The sequence below is a fragment of the Styela clava genome, chromosome 15, assembly GCF_964204865.1.
Source record: "Styela clava chromosome 15, kaStyClav1.hap1.2, whole genome shotgun sequence".
Lineage (NCBI taxonomy): Eukaryota > Metazoa > Chordata > Ascidiacea > Stolidobranchia > Styelidae > Styela > Styela clava.
In genome coordinates, this window is record NC_135264.1 from 10,979,611 (window position 1) to 10,994,812 (window position 15,202).

The 15,202-nt window shown below is 37.4% G+C and overlaps 2 protein-coding genes across 2 annotated transcripts; both read right to left on the minus strand.

Annotated features, from left to right (window-relative positions):
• Positions 1-1,779: 1,779 nt before the first annotated feature.
• LOC144411617 (uncharacterized) lies at positions 1,780-7,796 on the minus strand. The gene is made up of 7 exons (XM_078120562.1): positions 7,648-7,796; positions 7,293-7,421; positions 6,796-6,930; positions 5,015-6,275; positions 4,194-4,337; positions 3,944-4,115; positions 1,780-3,707 (listed from the first exon to the last, which is right to left on the minus strand). The coding sequence occupies exons 1-7, from the start codon at positions 7,706-7,708 to the stop codon at positions 2,250-2,252; spliced, it is 3,360 nt and encodes a 1,119-aa protein (XP_077976688.1). The 5' UTR covers positions 7,709-7,796; the 3' UTR covers positions 1,780-2,249.
• Positions 7,797-8,273: 477 nt separating this feature from the next.
• LOC120333781 (uncharacterized) lies at positions 8,274-14,858 on the minus strand. Its single transcript, XM_039401146.2, has 9 exons — positions 14,721-14,858; positions 14,210-14,238; positions 13,900-13,977; positions 13,550-13,678; positions 13,115-13,249; positions 11,296-12,556; positions 10,801-10,944; positions 10,557-10,728; positions 8,274-10,163 (listed from the first exon to the last, which is right to left on the minus strand). The coding sequence occupies exons 1-9, from the start codon at positions 14,765-14,767 to the stop codon at positions 8,679-8,681; spliced, it is 3,480 nt and encodes a 1,159-aa protein (XP_039257080.2). The 5' UTR covers positions 14,768-14,858; the 3' UTR covers positions 8,274-8,678.
• Between the last annotated feature and the right edge of the window lie 344 nt (positions 14,859-15,202).

The following is a 15,202-nucleotide window of genomic DNA, read 5'->3' on the forward strand; positions in this document are numbered from 1 at the left end:
GTATTTTGCTTTCCTCCATTGCCAGTATGTCGTGCAAAAATACCAACGCCCGTTTTATAAAGCAATTTTTTTTTCTCAATTGTATACGGCTTTCTGATCGTTTACTTTTGTGAAATGCGCACGTTATCACCAACGCTATCTGTCGATTCATAACCGATTAGGATAGGAAAAAACTGATATTTATGGCAGAACTTGATATAAATCTTATTGTCCGCGGAAACAATGGAATAGTTATTAAAATATAAGAAAATGATACTGCGTCAGCCCTAGACCCTATATTATCCCGGGCACAGGATCTCGCCCAAGGGCTTACTGACAATTATTTCGAATCACTGAATTGCTTTTGGCCTACGATCTATCACCCTTCGTAATTTTTACCGCTATCATTTATTTCATTTTTAGCGTTCGTTCGCATTTCACACGAAACTATACAGCCATATATCAGACAATTTTATTCAAGATGAGTTTGTTTATTTTCCTTCTAAAACCATTTAATTGGGTTATCGCGACTTATCAATCGAGAAACGGAAAAAATAAGAGAGATTGTCCTGGCAGTAATTTAGGATCCAACCTTACAAGATTTAGGATCTAATTAAAATTGTTGTTCTAGTTAGATGCTGAACTTATTGGTTATATCAGAGCACATATGGTGTACTAGGTTCAAATTCAATTTTACTCCTTTCTCCCAATACGAACTCATTCGTCTCCCCGTTCCCTTGTTGGATTCATTTCAAGCTAACTGAACGATTTACTTCGCGGTCGCGAAAGAACGATGTCCTGATTTCGTCGATATTTTACTGAGTTCGTGTATCCTATTATATATTGGCATTATGCGTCTAGACCGAATGATGATGATTATCTCATCAAGACAAATAGATCGAACAGCAGGAAATTTCCAAGGTTTATCGAGTCCTAGCCAAGTGATTATCGCGAGGTAGTTTCGGTTAGTTTGTCATCGAAATTGTTTCTGGCTGACGGAACAACGCGACTATAGCCAACGGAAGGAACATGACCGGAAATTCTCAACTTGGCCGGAAATTCTCAACTTTGCCGGAAATTCTCAACTTGGCCTATAGTTATGCTTACCATACGTCCCGCTTCAGGCGGGACAGTCCCGCTTTTTAGCGTCTTGTCCCGCCGTCCCGACAAGTCAGCCAAAAGTCCCGCTTTTGCGTTCCGCCATCCAGCATAATACACGAACATGTTCTCGTTACTGTTGTTGCTGTGTAGGTCAACGCTAGCGTACTTACTGAAGGTGAATGCGTTATTTTGTTTGTTTCGTTGTTCCCCGCTAACATTGCTAGCGAACGTATCACATGTAAAATTAATTTTAATTGGTCCTGTTCGGACGTTCGCGTTAATGTAACATTGAACAACGTTTTTTTAAAGGTGCTATTTACAGAAAAGCATGCTTCGGCGAATAAGTAAATTCTCAATGCTTGAAAACGGCAGACTATTTCATGAACCTTCTTTTGCTGTACATAAAAAATCTAAATTCGGATCAATTGTATCGTTAGCGTCTATTGCTTTATATTTTTCGAACTGAACTCGATATTTAGACAAAGAATATGCGCATGAACACTAGATGACAATATGGCCGGTATGGCTTAAATGTAGGCCTATGTAGTAAAATCGGAAACTGTAAAGTTACAGAAGGAACGTGCGAAAAAATTTGTCATGGAACGTGCGAAAAAATGTCTCGATGACTTCCTTATTACCGAATCGATAGATCACTGTCTTTAGTATTGTGTTGTAATGAGCTATATTTATTGTTTAATATATAGAAAAAAAGTAAAAAGGAAAAGTGAAAAAGGTTTTATTAATCAATAAAAATATTCATGGCTGAGTAACTTTGTTCATTCTTTTAAAACGTTGCTTTCGTATGGGGATTCTACTATTCCAAACACTTGAACCGCAACTTGAAGTTAAACACGCTGTAACAAGTATACTTGATGCGTTTGGTCACCACATATATTTATTATGAATGATGTGCATAAGGATTCGACATTTGAAACAAGAAAAATGATAAAATTCCCGAAGAACTGACGCAATTAATTGAAAATGTTCTCGGTTAAGAATAACAATCATCCTCCATTGCTTTACGCAAAGAATTCATTAAAATCATTGGGTTTTATGCATGGAAGGAGTTATTGAATTAAAGTAACATTTTATACCATTGTTACGCTGAGGTTGCGAAGTCGCTCGCTGCAGCCTTTTTGACCATACATGAAGATAACTTATACACTTGCTTATTTTGAAAGCATTGACGTTGACGAGAAGGTTGGAACACCAGTGCTGCCAGTATCACGCGCTGTAACAATATTTACCGACGAAGGCTTTCGTGTTATTCTTCGTCTTATAGAAGCTCTAACTTCTACGGTTTTATTAAAAAGAGCCGCTCGAGCAATAGAAAACCCACTCGAGTAAATGATTGGATTCAATGAACTATTTATGGGTAGCAGAAGAATCGCCGCCACAGCATACGCGTCCCCAGAGATATGCGCTCCAAGTTGGCTTGCGAGAGCCATAATGCAAATTGGAAGCCAGCAGCAGAGATCAGTTGCAATTAAAATCGTTATTTTTCTTTGCATTGCTCGACTTCGATTTTCGTGTGTAGTTTCGCTGCCCACGACTTCATTGTGTGTGGACTTGTGGTAAATCTTACAGTATGCAATGATGATAAACATCAAGCTACAGAAATTTAGGCTTATTATGAACAAGGATAGTGCATGTAGAGGCAGCTCTCCTTTTATTCTAAATAGCCTAGGAATGCATACCCCGTCGGCACTGTAGAAGCCAAAGTATCCGAGCACTTCAGGAGCAACATCTGCATAGGTATTTTTCAGAATATCTTCAGCGCTCCCCCAAGTGTTAAAGTCGTTTGATGCGTGAGATGCACGGGCTCCGAGAACAACAATTCGTTGTGCAAATGTTTTGAAATCATCCCAAGATACGACTGTGTTTTCAAGGTACATCGACGGTCTTGTTAGTGCTGTAGTAACCGTGGTTTGATTAATCGATGGAATAATTGGGGTTAAGGCTAATATAATAGACAATGCCCATGTTGTAATTGCTGTCACGACAGCCCATTTCGGTTTTGCATGTCTGCTTTGAAACGGTCGGTGAATTCCATAAAAACGATACACAGTCAAAGCTACGAGAGAAAACACGGATGTTTCACTGGACAAAACAGTCATAACTCCAATTGCGTTACATAGTCCACTCATCCGCCATTTTTTGTCTTCCAAACAATATTCTCCAGACATTGAAACTGACTTCACTCCTATTACAAGCAGTGTTACCCCCATGAGAAAGTCAGAAAATGCAAGATTCATAATTAATATCCTGTTGCAACGACTCATTGAACTTGATTGAGACTTGATTTCGGAGTAATAGGTTTCTATTATTACACCTATGTTACCAAGAATTGCTATACATGCCATGAACCAAATGAAATGCCGAAGAAATGGTAGTTTAATCATTTCCTCTGGGGAAGATAGTGGGTTTTCGTCGTTCCAATTATCTGGGCATTCGTCTGAATTGTCGTCACAGTCCTGTTTACCGTTCATTACTGATGAATATGGAATGTAAAGAGGGTTCCCGTCTTTACAATAGAAGTGAGTCAACTTACTGCAATTTCTTTCGTCTGACTGATCTAGGCAGTCTGGATGTAAATCGCACACTTTAGTGGGTTTGATGGCGATACGCTGAAACGAAGTACGTAAATGTAATTTAATATAACGCATTAAGAAAAGTAGCTATTAACAAATAACAACATAAGGATATTTACGATGTATTCTATCACTCTTCAGATAAAGGTAAATGACAAACGATTGTGTATATAAGCCAAATTTATGTTAGCAAACAAATATCTATTTTATATTTAGGAATGGTATATCACTGTTCAACTTGATGTAAAACAAAATCAGCAAAGTATACCAACCTGTCTTGTACCCAAAGGTGATTCTACAGTCCCGGCGTCGCACTTAAAATTTTCTGTGCAGTTTTGTTCATCCTCCCCGCCGTTACATTCTTGTATGCCATCGCATATGGATCGACCAAACACAAAGTTGGTGTAATCGTACCTATTTTCCGTAGTCGCATAATCGATGCATCTGCAAAAATAATTTCCATAGTTTTAATATTTTGGATAGATATATATATAAAATATACGAAACGAAGAGCTAACTTACGTCCGTACTTCCATTGCTACTTTTGCCCCGATGATTGATTCCCTTGGACTAATGTTTTTCAGTTGAAATGTTTCGCATTCTGGCATCTGACATTCTTCATTGCATTCATCCTCAAATCGTGGACAATCAAAAACGCCGTCACATCTTGTTGGTTAAAATTTTTAATGCTATCATATGTGAATACGATAACGATTGTTAAGGCAGAAACTTAGGGTAGGTGTGACAATGCCACTTTTACTTAGCGCTAGCGCAATAATATCCAAGTACAAGAGAGCGATGCTCAAATATATGGACACGAAGTGGTACCGGTCACACAATAGCCTACTGGTACCGTGTCGCAGCTGAGCAACAGATTTGAACTTACACGAAAGCGGGACCGCCACATGGAGGGGACTTTTAAATTTTGATGGCGTCTTCGCACACAAAAAACGAATCCCATAGGATAGGGCCTAGAGGTCACAAAATATTTGAGATAAATAAAAGTAATGGTCTTAATAATTTTGAAGCAATTGGTCCAGTAGTTAATGAGAGAAGCGATTCTTTCGCAACAAGAAGAAGTCGAGAAATACGAGCATGATGAACAACAACAAAATAAGAAAACGATTCATAGGTTCATTTCGTGTCCAATAATTTAAGTAAAGCACTCAGATTCAATGAAGTATGATGAGATTGCTAGTAATTCAGAAAGAATTAGGAAAGCAAATATATATAAATTTTATTCATTATTGATTGCCATTGCCATCAACTTATAGAACTGTATTTCCTCGGGGAAGGATTTTATCTTTCAGATGATACGATATATATACCCATAATCTACTTACTTTGTACCGTCTGTTGCATATATATTTTCGTATATTTCCATTAGGTTGAAAGCTTTCAATACATTTAATATGGCGTCGCTGATTTTCCAACATTTAAAATCGGTCGTATTTGATTTTAAACCGACTTCTGCTTCTGGTTGAACGCATAATTTTTCATCAAGAGCAGAAATTGTACAATCTATAACACCGTCACATATTTTAAAGCGATTCACGCACATTTTGTCTTCTTTGCAATATAATTCTCCAGTTCGACAGTTGTTTTCACAATTTCCAGCGTTGTAGCAAATTGAATCGCAGAATTTCATTAGATTGGTGTTGTTGCGGTTCGAATTACAAAGGCATTCATCTGATAAATCTGTGCAGTCAATGACGCCGTCGCACATTTGTCGTCGTGCTATAATTTTGTTATCGGAGACGCAACGTGCGCAATTAAAGGACCCATTCTGGAAACATAAGTCCGATTTATCTTCGCACAGAGTGTGGTTATCGTACAGTGTCCATTGTGGTATGTTACACATTTCTTCCTTTGTTCCCAGAACAGTCTTTTTACATTCAAATCCTGGCAAATATTGAGGATTGTCCTTCCCCGCTGGACAATCTCGGAATCCATCACACGCGTATGACTGGGGTATGCAAATTGATGGGTCATGAGGGCACCTCCACATACGTGCTTCATTGCATCCTTCTATTTCATCGCTACAATCTCCACAGTGATCCATTCCATCACATAAATATTTTAACGCGATGCATCTTCGCCCGCTGTGACAACGAAATTCGTTCGATGAGCAAGTTTGATTCCAAGATATCACTTCATCACTTCCGTCTTTACAATTTTCAACTCCGTCTACAACCCAAGACCGCGGGATACATCTTCCACTATCATTGCAACGAAATTCTGTTGTAGTTACGCATTGGGTTAAGTTTTTTCTTTCGTCAGCACCATTTTCGCAATCTGGATGGCCGTCCTTCACACGAAATCGTTTTACACACTGCCCGTTGTCACATCGGAATTCTGCAGATTCGTTGCAAGAACTGAACGGTTCATTTTCATCTTCACCAGTTTTGCAATCATTCATTTTATCAAAAACCCATTCTCTAGGAATACACCTCCCATTAGAACACTTGAATTCAGTTTCATTGCAATAATCAAGTGACGCCATTTCATCGCTGTCGTCATCAACTTCGGTAGTTTTGCAATCGATGTTGCCATCTCTCACAACCCATCTCGGCAAACATAGCCTGCTGTGCTTGCATGTAAATTCTGAGTAAATAAGTTGACTATATACTAAAATTGATTACCGGTGAAAAAACTTCGTAAAATAATCGTTTTATGTGAAGAAAATATTAAACGATACAAAGGATGATTCCGTACACAGTATGGGCATTGAATAAAAACCGTTTTTACCATGTTCTGATGAACTGCATGATTTATTATTTTAGACAAACTTAATGCGTCAAAGCTGGCGTGTTTCATATGATTATTATGAACCACATGTTTACATCCACACTGGAAAGCAATTGTTAGCTAGTAGCAAATTCAATTATATCCAGTTTTTGTTGAAGTTAGTCAAGTCACGATTTTATTGAAATTAGTTATAGAGGAATTACAGCTCGATAATAAAGTAAACATACAACTTCATACTCTTTGCCTTAATACAGTTTCTTGATAAATATAAAAGGCACATAATATAAAAAACTTCGGAAGTGATAAGCAAGTTTGGCAAGTTTTCCATATTAAACTGCCTTTAACAAAATGGCGATACTGTATATTTACAATGTACCATCGGATCTGCATGGCAAAGTGATGACTCCCTTTTTCCCCAGAAGACAGCCTTGCTTGGTCCCTAGCAACATTCTTGGTATACATCGGTTTATCCCGCGACATGCAAATTCATCATCTGTACAATTCACCCTTTCTGTTATGTACAAAAATATGAATGTATTATATCGCCACTTATTACACCATATGTTACCGTTTACTCTTTCTGGAAGTGGATTTGTTGATATCAGGTCCGAGAAATATAGATACAGGTAGGCCTACCTCACATCTACCATGGTTATTTCAGACTTCTTTATTTTATGAGAATTGGGGTTCTGATTTCAGTATAGTTTGTTCCATTGATACAAAATATATGGACCGAGCTCACTCTACCAATTTATTTATATTCCCCGTTATATTTTCACATACCACTCCGAAAACAGGCGTGTTAGAATATGAAGTATAACCGAATAATTCTTTTAAAAATGCGCTTGAAAAAAAAACAGGCTTAATGCTGACCTTTCTCGCAATAAGTTTTAAATACACCATCACGCCTTTGACATCGTCCGGTTAAAGAACACCTGTGATAACCATCTTCTATTCGACAGCCCGCGCGAAGTCTTCGTACGTTCAGAGAGTTGACTTTGACTGCAAAAACACCACGTTTTGCAAATTACTAATGGCTGAAAAAGTTTGTAATGCGGAGCTACAGATGAAAAATTTAAAATACTATTGAAGGTACGATCTTTGGATAAAAGACGTTTCGAAATATCGCTGGTTCGACTGTTATCCCAGCCCACTACCTTTTATCAAGAGACAGCATGAAAGTACAACTGAATCTCTTTACTGGGTTTTGCAGGTCTACCAAACTTACCATAAACATTGATGCTGTGTAGAACAACTATATATAAAAGTAACTTATAGAAACAAAACATATTGCAACCGCCTCTGCTGCTTAAAAGACAATCTGACGTTAGATTCTCAGCCTATTATATTTGGAAATTTTCGGACGTGACGGGGTGTAATATAAGGGTCGGAAGTCTCGAGAGCATGAGTCAACTCAAGTCTTTTTCGCTTGCCTTGATGTAAACTACAAATGCAAATTTGAATAAACTTATTCACTACACGCTGACTCAGTGTATCAATACAAAATCATGGTACTGTAGTTGATTACATGAAAATGTGTTCAACTGAATTGGCGTGCTGTAAAAAACAACCATAAAGCTCTATATTACATTGCGGTACTAACAGAACAATTATGTTTTCATAAAATCAATCATTTTCATTTCATTATACACTTTTATCTTGCTGAATTAAATACAAAATAAAGAGCCTCTTGAATAATTGCCCTATTACGTCAAATAATGAGGAGAAGGAATTTCACATCAATTTTTACCCTCCACCAAACACGCAATTTCATAGATCGTAAGCGAACAATTACGCTCCTCATGTCATAACGTGACATCCCATCAACAGCAAGGCTCTACCAACGTACATGTAGAATGTGATCCAGATGTTTCTCATCGAAAGTTTAAAATGAAGGACGGCGGAATTGAAACGTTGATGCTACCATGCCACACACTTGAATCGAATCTTGAAATTAAACATGCGGTAACAAGTAGGCTTAATGCGCTTGGAAGATTTCATTACTCGCCGGTCAACACCTATATTCATTATGAATGCTATGCATAAGAATTCCACATTTAGAACAAGAAAAATATTAAAATCACTGATGACAAAATGCATTTAAATATTAATTTTCTCGATTAAATATAAAAATTATCCTCTGTCGCTTCACGCATATATAATACATCGAACATCATAAGTTTTATGCTCGAAATGAGTTCTTGATTTCCAGTAACATTTTATACAAGGCACACGGAGTTTGCAATGCTGTTAGCGAAACTACTGTTGTACAGTAGATATACTTGCTAATTTTGAAGGCATTGACGTTGATGCGAAGGTTGGAACACTTGTGCTGCCAGTATCGCGCGCTGTAACAGTATTTTCCAAGGGAGGTTTTCGTGTCATTTTTTGTCTCATAGAAGCTCTAACTTCTACGGTTTTATTAAAGAGGGCAGCTCGAGTAATGGCAAACCCACTCGAGTATATGATCGGATTTAATGAACTATTTATGGGTAGAAGAAGAATCGCCGCGACAGCATACGCGTCCCCAGAGATATGCGCTCCAAGTTGGCTTGCAAGAGCCATAATGCAAATTGGAAGCCAGCAGCAGAGATCAGTTGCAATTAAAATCGTTATTTTTCTTTGGATCGCTCGACTTCGATTCTCGTGTTTAGCTTCGCTGCCCTTGACTTTCCTATGCGTGGACTTGTGGTAAATTTTACCGTATGCAATGATGATGAACATCAAGCTACAGAAATTTAGACTTATTATGAACAAGGATAGCGCGTGTAGGGGCAGCTCTCCTTTTATTCGAAATAGCCTAGGAATGCATACTCCGTCAGCACTGTAGAAGCCAAAGTATCCGAGCACTTCCGGAGTAACATCTCCGTAGGTATTTTTTAGAATATCTCCTGCACTACCCCAAGTGTTAAAGTCGTTTGATGCTTGAGATTCACGGGCTCCAAGAACAGCAATTCGTTGTGCAAAAGTTTTGAAATCATCCCAAGATACGACTGTGTTTTCAAAGTACATTGACGGCCTTGTTAGTGCTGTAGTAACCATGGTTTGATTAATCGATGGAATAATGGGGGTTAAGGCTAATAGAATAGACAATGCCCATGTTGTAATTGCTGCCACGACAGCCCATTTCGGTTTTGCATGTCTGCTTTGAAACGGTCGGTGAATTCCATAAAAACGATACACAGTCAAAGCTACAAGAGAAAACACGGATGTTTCACTGGACAACACAGTCATAACTCCAATTGCGTTACATAGTCCACTGATCCGCCATTTTTTGTCTTCCAAACAATATTCTCCAGACATTGAAACTGACCTCACTCCAATTACAAGCAGTGTTACCCCCATGAGAAAGTCAGAAAATGCGAGATTGATAATTAATATTCTGTTGCATCGACTCAATGCACTTGATTGAGACTTGATCTCGGAGTAATAGGTTTCTATTATTACACCTATGTTACCAAGAATTGCTATACATGCCATGAACCAAATGAAATGCCGAAGAAATGGTAGTTTAATCATTTCCTCTGGGGAAGATAGTGGGTTTTCGTCGTTCCAATTATCTGGGCATTCGTCTGAATTGTCGTCGCAATCTTGTTTACCATTCATTACTGATGAATATGGAACGTAAAGTGGGTTCCCGTCTTTACAGTAGAAGTGAGTCAAGTTACTGCAATTTCTTTCGTCTGACTGATCTAGGCAGTCTGGATGTAAATCGCACACTTTAGTGGGTTTGATGGCGATACGCTGAAACGAATATGTACGTAAATGTAATTCACTATAACGCATCAAGAAAAGTAGGTATTATCTAACAACAACATAAATGTATTCTATCCTATACTCTTCAGATCCGGGTAAATTTGTAATGACAGCCGCTTGTGCATTTAAGCCAAATATGAGAGGGCGCGAAAATTAATTTTAAGTTTCGAGTTGCTGATATCAGACAGAATCTTTATTTTTTCCAGTCACCAACACACTACTCACTACAATAAAAACTTCCTACGTAAACATTATTCATAACCAAAAGCGCGCTCTGCTCCGATCAAATTTCTGTTGGCAGACAAATATCTAAATTATATTTATGGATGATATATCATTATTTAGACTCTATGTAAAACAAAACACGTAAAATATACTAACCTGTCTTGTACCCAAAGGTGATTCTACGGTACCAGCGTCGCACTTAAAATTTTCTGTGCAGTTTTGTTCATCCTCCCCACCGTTACATTCTTGTATGCCATCGCATATTGATTGGCCAAAGACATAATTAGTGAAATCGTACGTATCTTTTGTTGTCGCATATTCGTTACATCTGCAAATATATTTTCCTTGAGTGTTTATATTTTCAATAAAATTTATTCACGAATATGATGAGCTAACTTACGATCGTAATAACATTGCTGCATCTACCCCGACGATTGATGCCATTAGTCCAATGTTTCTCAGTTGAAATTTTTTGCATTCTGGCATCTGACATTCATCATTACATTCATCCTCGAATCGAAGACAATCAAAAACGCCGTCACATCTTGTTGGTTAAAAACAATTTTAATGGTATCATATTATGCGAACACGATTGTTTAATCAGAGATGCCATCTCTTAAATATCGTACAACACTTAATTAGGAACATGTATCCAAATTATTCACAATATCCTAATATATGCGGAGTGAAGCACTCAGATTCATTATAGTACGGCGAGATTTCTAGTAATTCGCAAAGAATTCAGAAACCAAATATAAATTTTATTCATTATTATTCAATTATTGTACCACCTTGTGGAATTATAGTTCCGTAACAAAAAAACTATCGCGGGAAAAAATTCACCTTTTCAGATAACTAAATTATTTAAAATACGATATGCTCATATTATACTTACTTTGTACCGTGTGTTGAAAACAAATTTTCGTATAGTTCCATTAATTTGAAAGCTTCCAATACCTTTAACATGGCTTCGCTCAATTTCCAACATTCAAAATCGGTCGTATTCGATTTTAAACCGACTTCTGCTTCTGGTTGAACGCATAATTTTTCATCAAGGGCAGAAATTGGACAATCTATAACACCGTCACATATTTTAAAGCTATCCACGCACATTTTGTCTTCTTTGCAATATAATTCTCCAGTTCGACAGTCGTTTTTACAATTTCCAGCGTTGTAGCAAATTGAATCGCAAAATTTCATTAGATCGGTGTTGTTGCGGTTCGAATTACAAAGGCATTCATCTGATAAATCTGCGCAGTCAATGACTCCGTCGCACATTTGTCGTTGTGCTATAATTTTGTTATCGGAGACGCAACGAGCGCAATTAAAGGACCCATTCTGAAAACATAGGTCCGATTTATCTTCGCACAGAGTGTGGTTATCGTAAAGTGTCCATTGTGGTATGTTGCACATTTCTTCCTCTGTTGCCAGAACGGTCTTTTTACATTCAAATCCTGGCAAATATTGGGGATTGTCCTTTCCCCCTGGACAGTCTCGGAATCCATCACATGCATATGCTTGTGGTATGCAAATTGATGGATCATGAGGACACCTCCACATACGTGCTTCATTGCATCCTTCTATTTCGTCGCTACAATCTCCACAGTGATCCATTCCATCACATAAATATTTTAACGCGATGCATCTTCGCCCGCTGTGACAATGAAATTCGTTCGGTGAGCAAGTTTGATTCCAAGATATCACTTCATCACTCCCGTCTTTACAATTTTTAACTCCGTCTACAACCCAAGACCGCGGGATACATCTTCCACTATCGTTGCAACGAAATTCCGTTGTAGTTACGCATCGGGTTAAGTTTTCTTTTTCGTCAGCACCATTTTCGCAATCTGGATGGCCGTCCATCACACGAAATCGTTTTACACACTGCCCGTTGTCACATCGGAATTCTGCAGATTTGTTGCAAGAACTGAAAGGTTCATTTTCATCTTCACCAGTTTTGCAATCATTCATTTTATCAAAAACCCATTCCCTAGGAATACACCTCCCATTAGAACACTTGAATTCTGTTTCATTGCAAAAAGCTAGAGACATCATTTCATCGCTGTCGTCATCAACTTCAGTAGTATTGCAATCGATGTTGCCATCTCTCACAAACCGTCTCGGCAAGCATAGCCTGCTGTGCTGGCATGTAAATTCTGAGTGAATAAGTTGACGATATATTAAATTTGATTATCAATGGGACAGAAATCGTAAAACGATCGTTTTTCTCGAAAAAATAAAATACTAAACAATACAAAGGATAATTCATAGTGTGGACATTGAGTAGAAACCGACGTCATCAATGGAAGAAGAAGCTCGTATTTAGTTTTTACCATGTTCTGACGAACTGCGTGAGTAAGAAAACTTCGATGCGTCAAAACTGACGTGTTTGATATGATTGTTATGAACCACATGCTTACATCCACACTGAAAAGCAATGGTTAACTCTAATAGAAAATTCAATCACATTCAATTTCTTGTTCAAATTCGCGATTTTATTGAAATCAGTTGTTCAAAAAATACAGCTCAATAATAAAGCAAACATACGACTTCATACTCTCTGCCCCGATACAGTTGCTTGCTAATTATAATAGTCACATAATATGGAAAACGTTGGAAGTGGAAGCAAGTTTGGTAAGAAAGGATCACTCACTGACTTGAACTAGATAGGGGGTTAGTGTATTTTAGAAAATTACAATATTTAAACAATGTACCATCGGTTCCGCATGGTAAAGTGATGACTCCTTTTTTTCCCAGAAGACAGCCATTTTTGGTCCCCAGTAACATTCTTGGTATACATCGGTTTACCCCGCGACATGCAAATTCATCATCTGTACAATTCACCCTTTCTGTTTTGGGAAAAAATATGAATACATTATATCGTCGCACATAACAACATATTTTACCGTTTACTCTTTCTAGAAGTGAATTTGTTGATAGAAGGTTTGAGACATAGAGATACATGTACCATTCACATCTACCATGGGTATTTCAATCTTCTTGGGGCTCTGATTTCAGTTTATCTTCTATTAATACAAAATATACGCCTATAACAAGCGCCGATAATGCTCTGTGTTAAGGTAGAATTTTAATTATAATCGAGTAATTCTATTAAAATGGTGCAATTAAAATTCTGGCTAGATGCTGACCTTTCTCGCAAAAAACTTTAAATACATCTTCACGTCTTTGACATCGCCCGTTTAAAGAACATCTGTGATAACCATCTTCTATTCGGCAGCCCGCGCGAAGTCGTCGTACGTTCAGAGAATTGACACTGACTGCAAAAATACCACACATTCGCAAATTTATAAGGCTGAAATAAGTTTGTAATGCGAAACTAGAGTTGGAGAATTTAAAATGCTATATAGGATAACCGATAATATTTTCTAAATATCGCTGTGTTTCGACTATTATTCCATCCCATTACGCTTAATTAAAGAACAGTATAAAAGTAAAACTATTTCTCTAACTGTGTATCATGCGTCTATACCAAACTTACCATAATATTTGATGTTATGTAGAATAACTATATATAAAAGAAACTTATAGAAACAAAGCATATTGCAGCAGCCAATATCTCTCAAAAAAACAATACGTAAGGTTAGGCTCCCCAGAATATTAAATTTGAAAATATTTCTGACGTGACGTGGTGTAATAAAAAAGTTATAGGAAGTCTCGAGACCATGAGTCAACTCAGCCTTTTTCACTTCCCTTGATTTTAACTACAAATGTGAATTTGAGCACATTAAAATTATTGATTCACTACACGCCGATGCAGTATATAACACAAAATGATATTAGTTGATTACCTAAGATCGTGTTAAACTGAATTGCCGTGCTGTAAAAACATAAAGCCCCGTTTTAGATCTAGAAAGTTGTTCTTTGGTTTTAACACTTTATGAATCAAGTATTTTTGTATTTAGGGTATGACATATTGTAAAATACTTATTCAATTATTATCATTGGCTTCTCCGAACAATATATAATACAAAAATGAGTATTCTATTGTCTCCAAAGGGAAGCGATGGAATTTTTATTTCAATTCTCTATTCCTAACAATCCGACTGCATATGAATTTGGTCAAATAACGCCGGCGTTTTTTCCCAAGAACATACATCTGGCAACTGCATAAAAATAATCGGATCAACGGTTTAACTTGGGGTGGAGATTTTTCAGTTGATCCAAATAATTATTTTCAATTCTATACACATTTTCATCTTGATGAAATAAAGAAAAAATAGTTAACCTTTTTAAACATTGCCCTATTTTGTCAAATACCGAGAAGAATGAGTTTCACATCAATTTTTACCTGCTACCTACATTTTTATAGCTCTTACGCGAACAATTACTCTTGCTCTTCGTGTCATACTTGAAAAATGGGGCTTCCCATCAACTCAGTGGTTCTTAACCTTTTACTGACCGCTTATCATTTTACTGTTTTTTACTATGGCCGCGTACCACCGACAAAGCTCCTTTTTGGCGTGGGGAAAAAGACACAAGAAACATGCTATGTGTGTACTTTATAATGTGGCACTACAACCTTTGTGGCGTAACACGCAAAACGAAGAAAAACATGCCCATATCGCTTCATTTAAGGTGGGCAATAGCGGGCGAGGGCGATCTCTAAAGACAAGAACTGATAGCGCACCAGCGCTATGAACGTTTCCTCGACCATTGACCCCGGAAAAATTACTCTTATACTTTACTACTGCAAACTTTATGCTTATTCTGAGAGTGTTTTGGTGTGTTGGCATTGGCACATATAAACTGGTTTACGTGTTTGAAATCATAATTTTTAATAA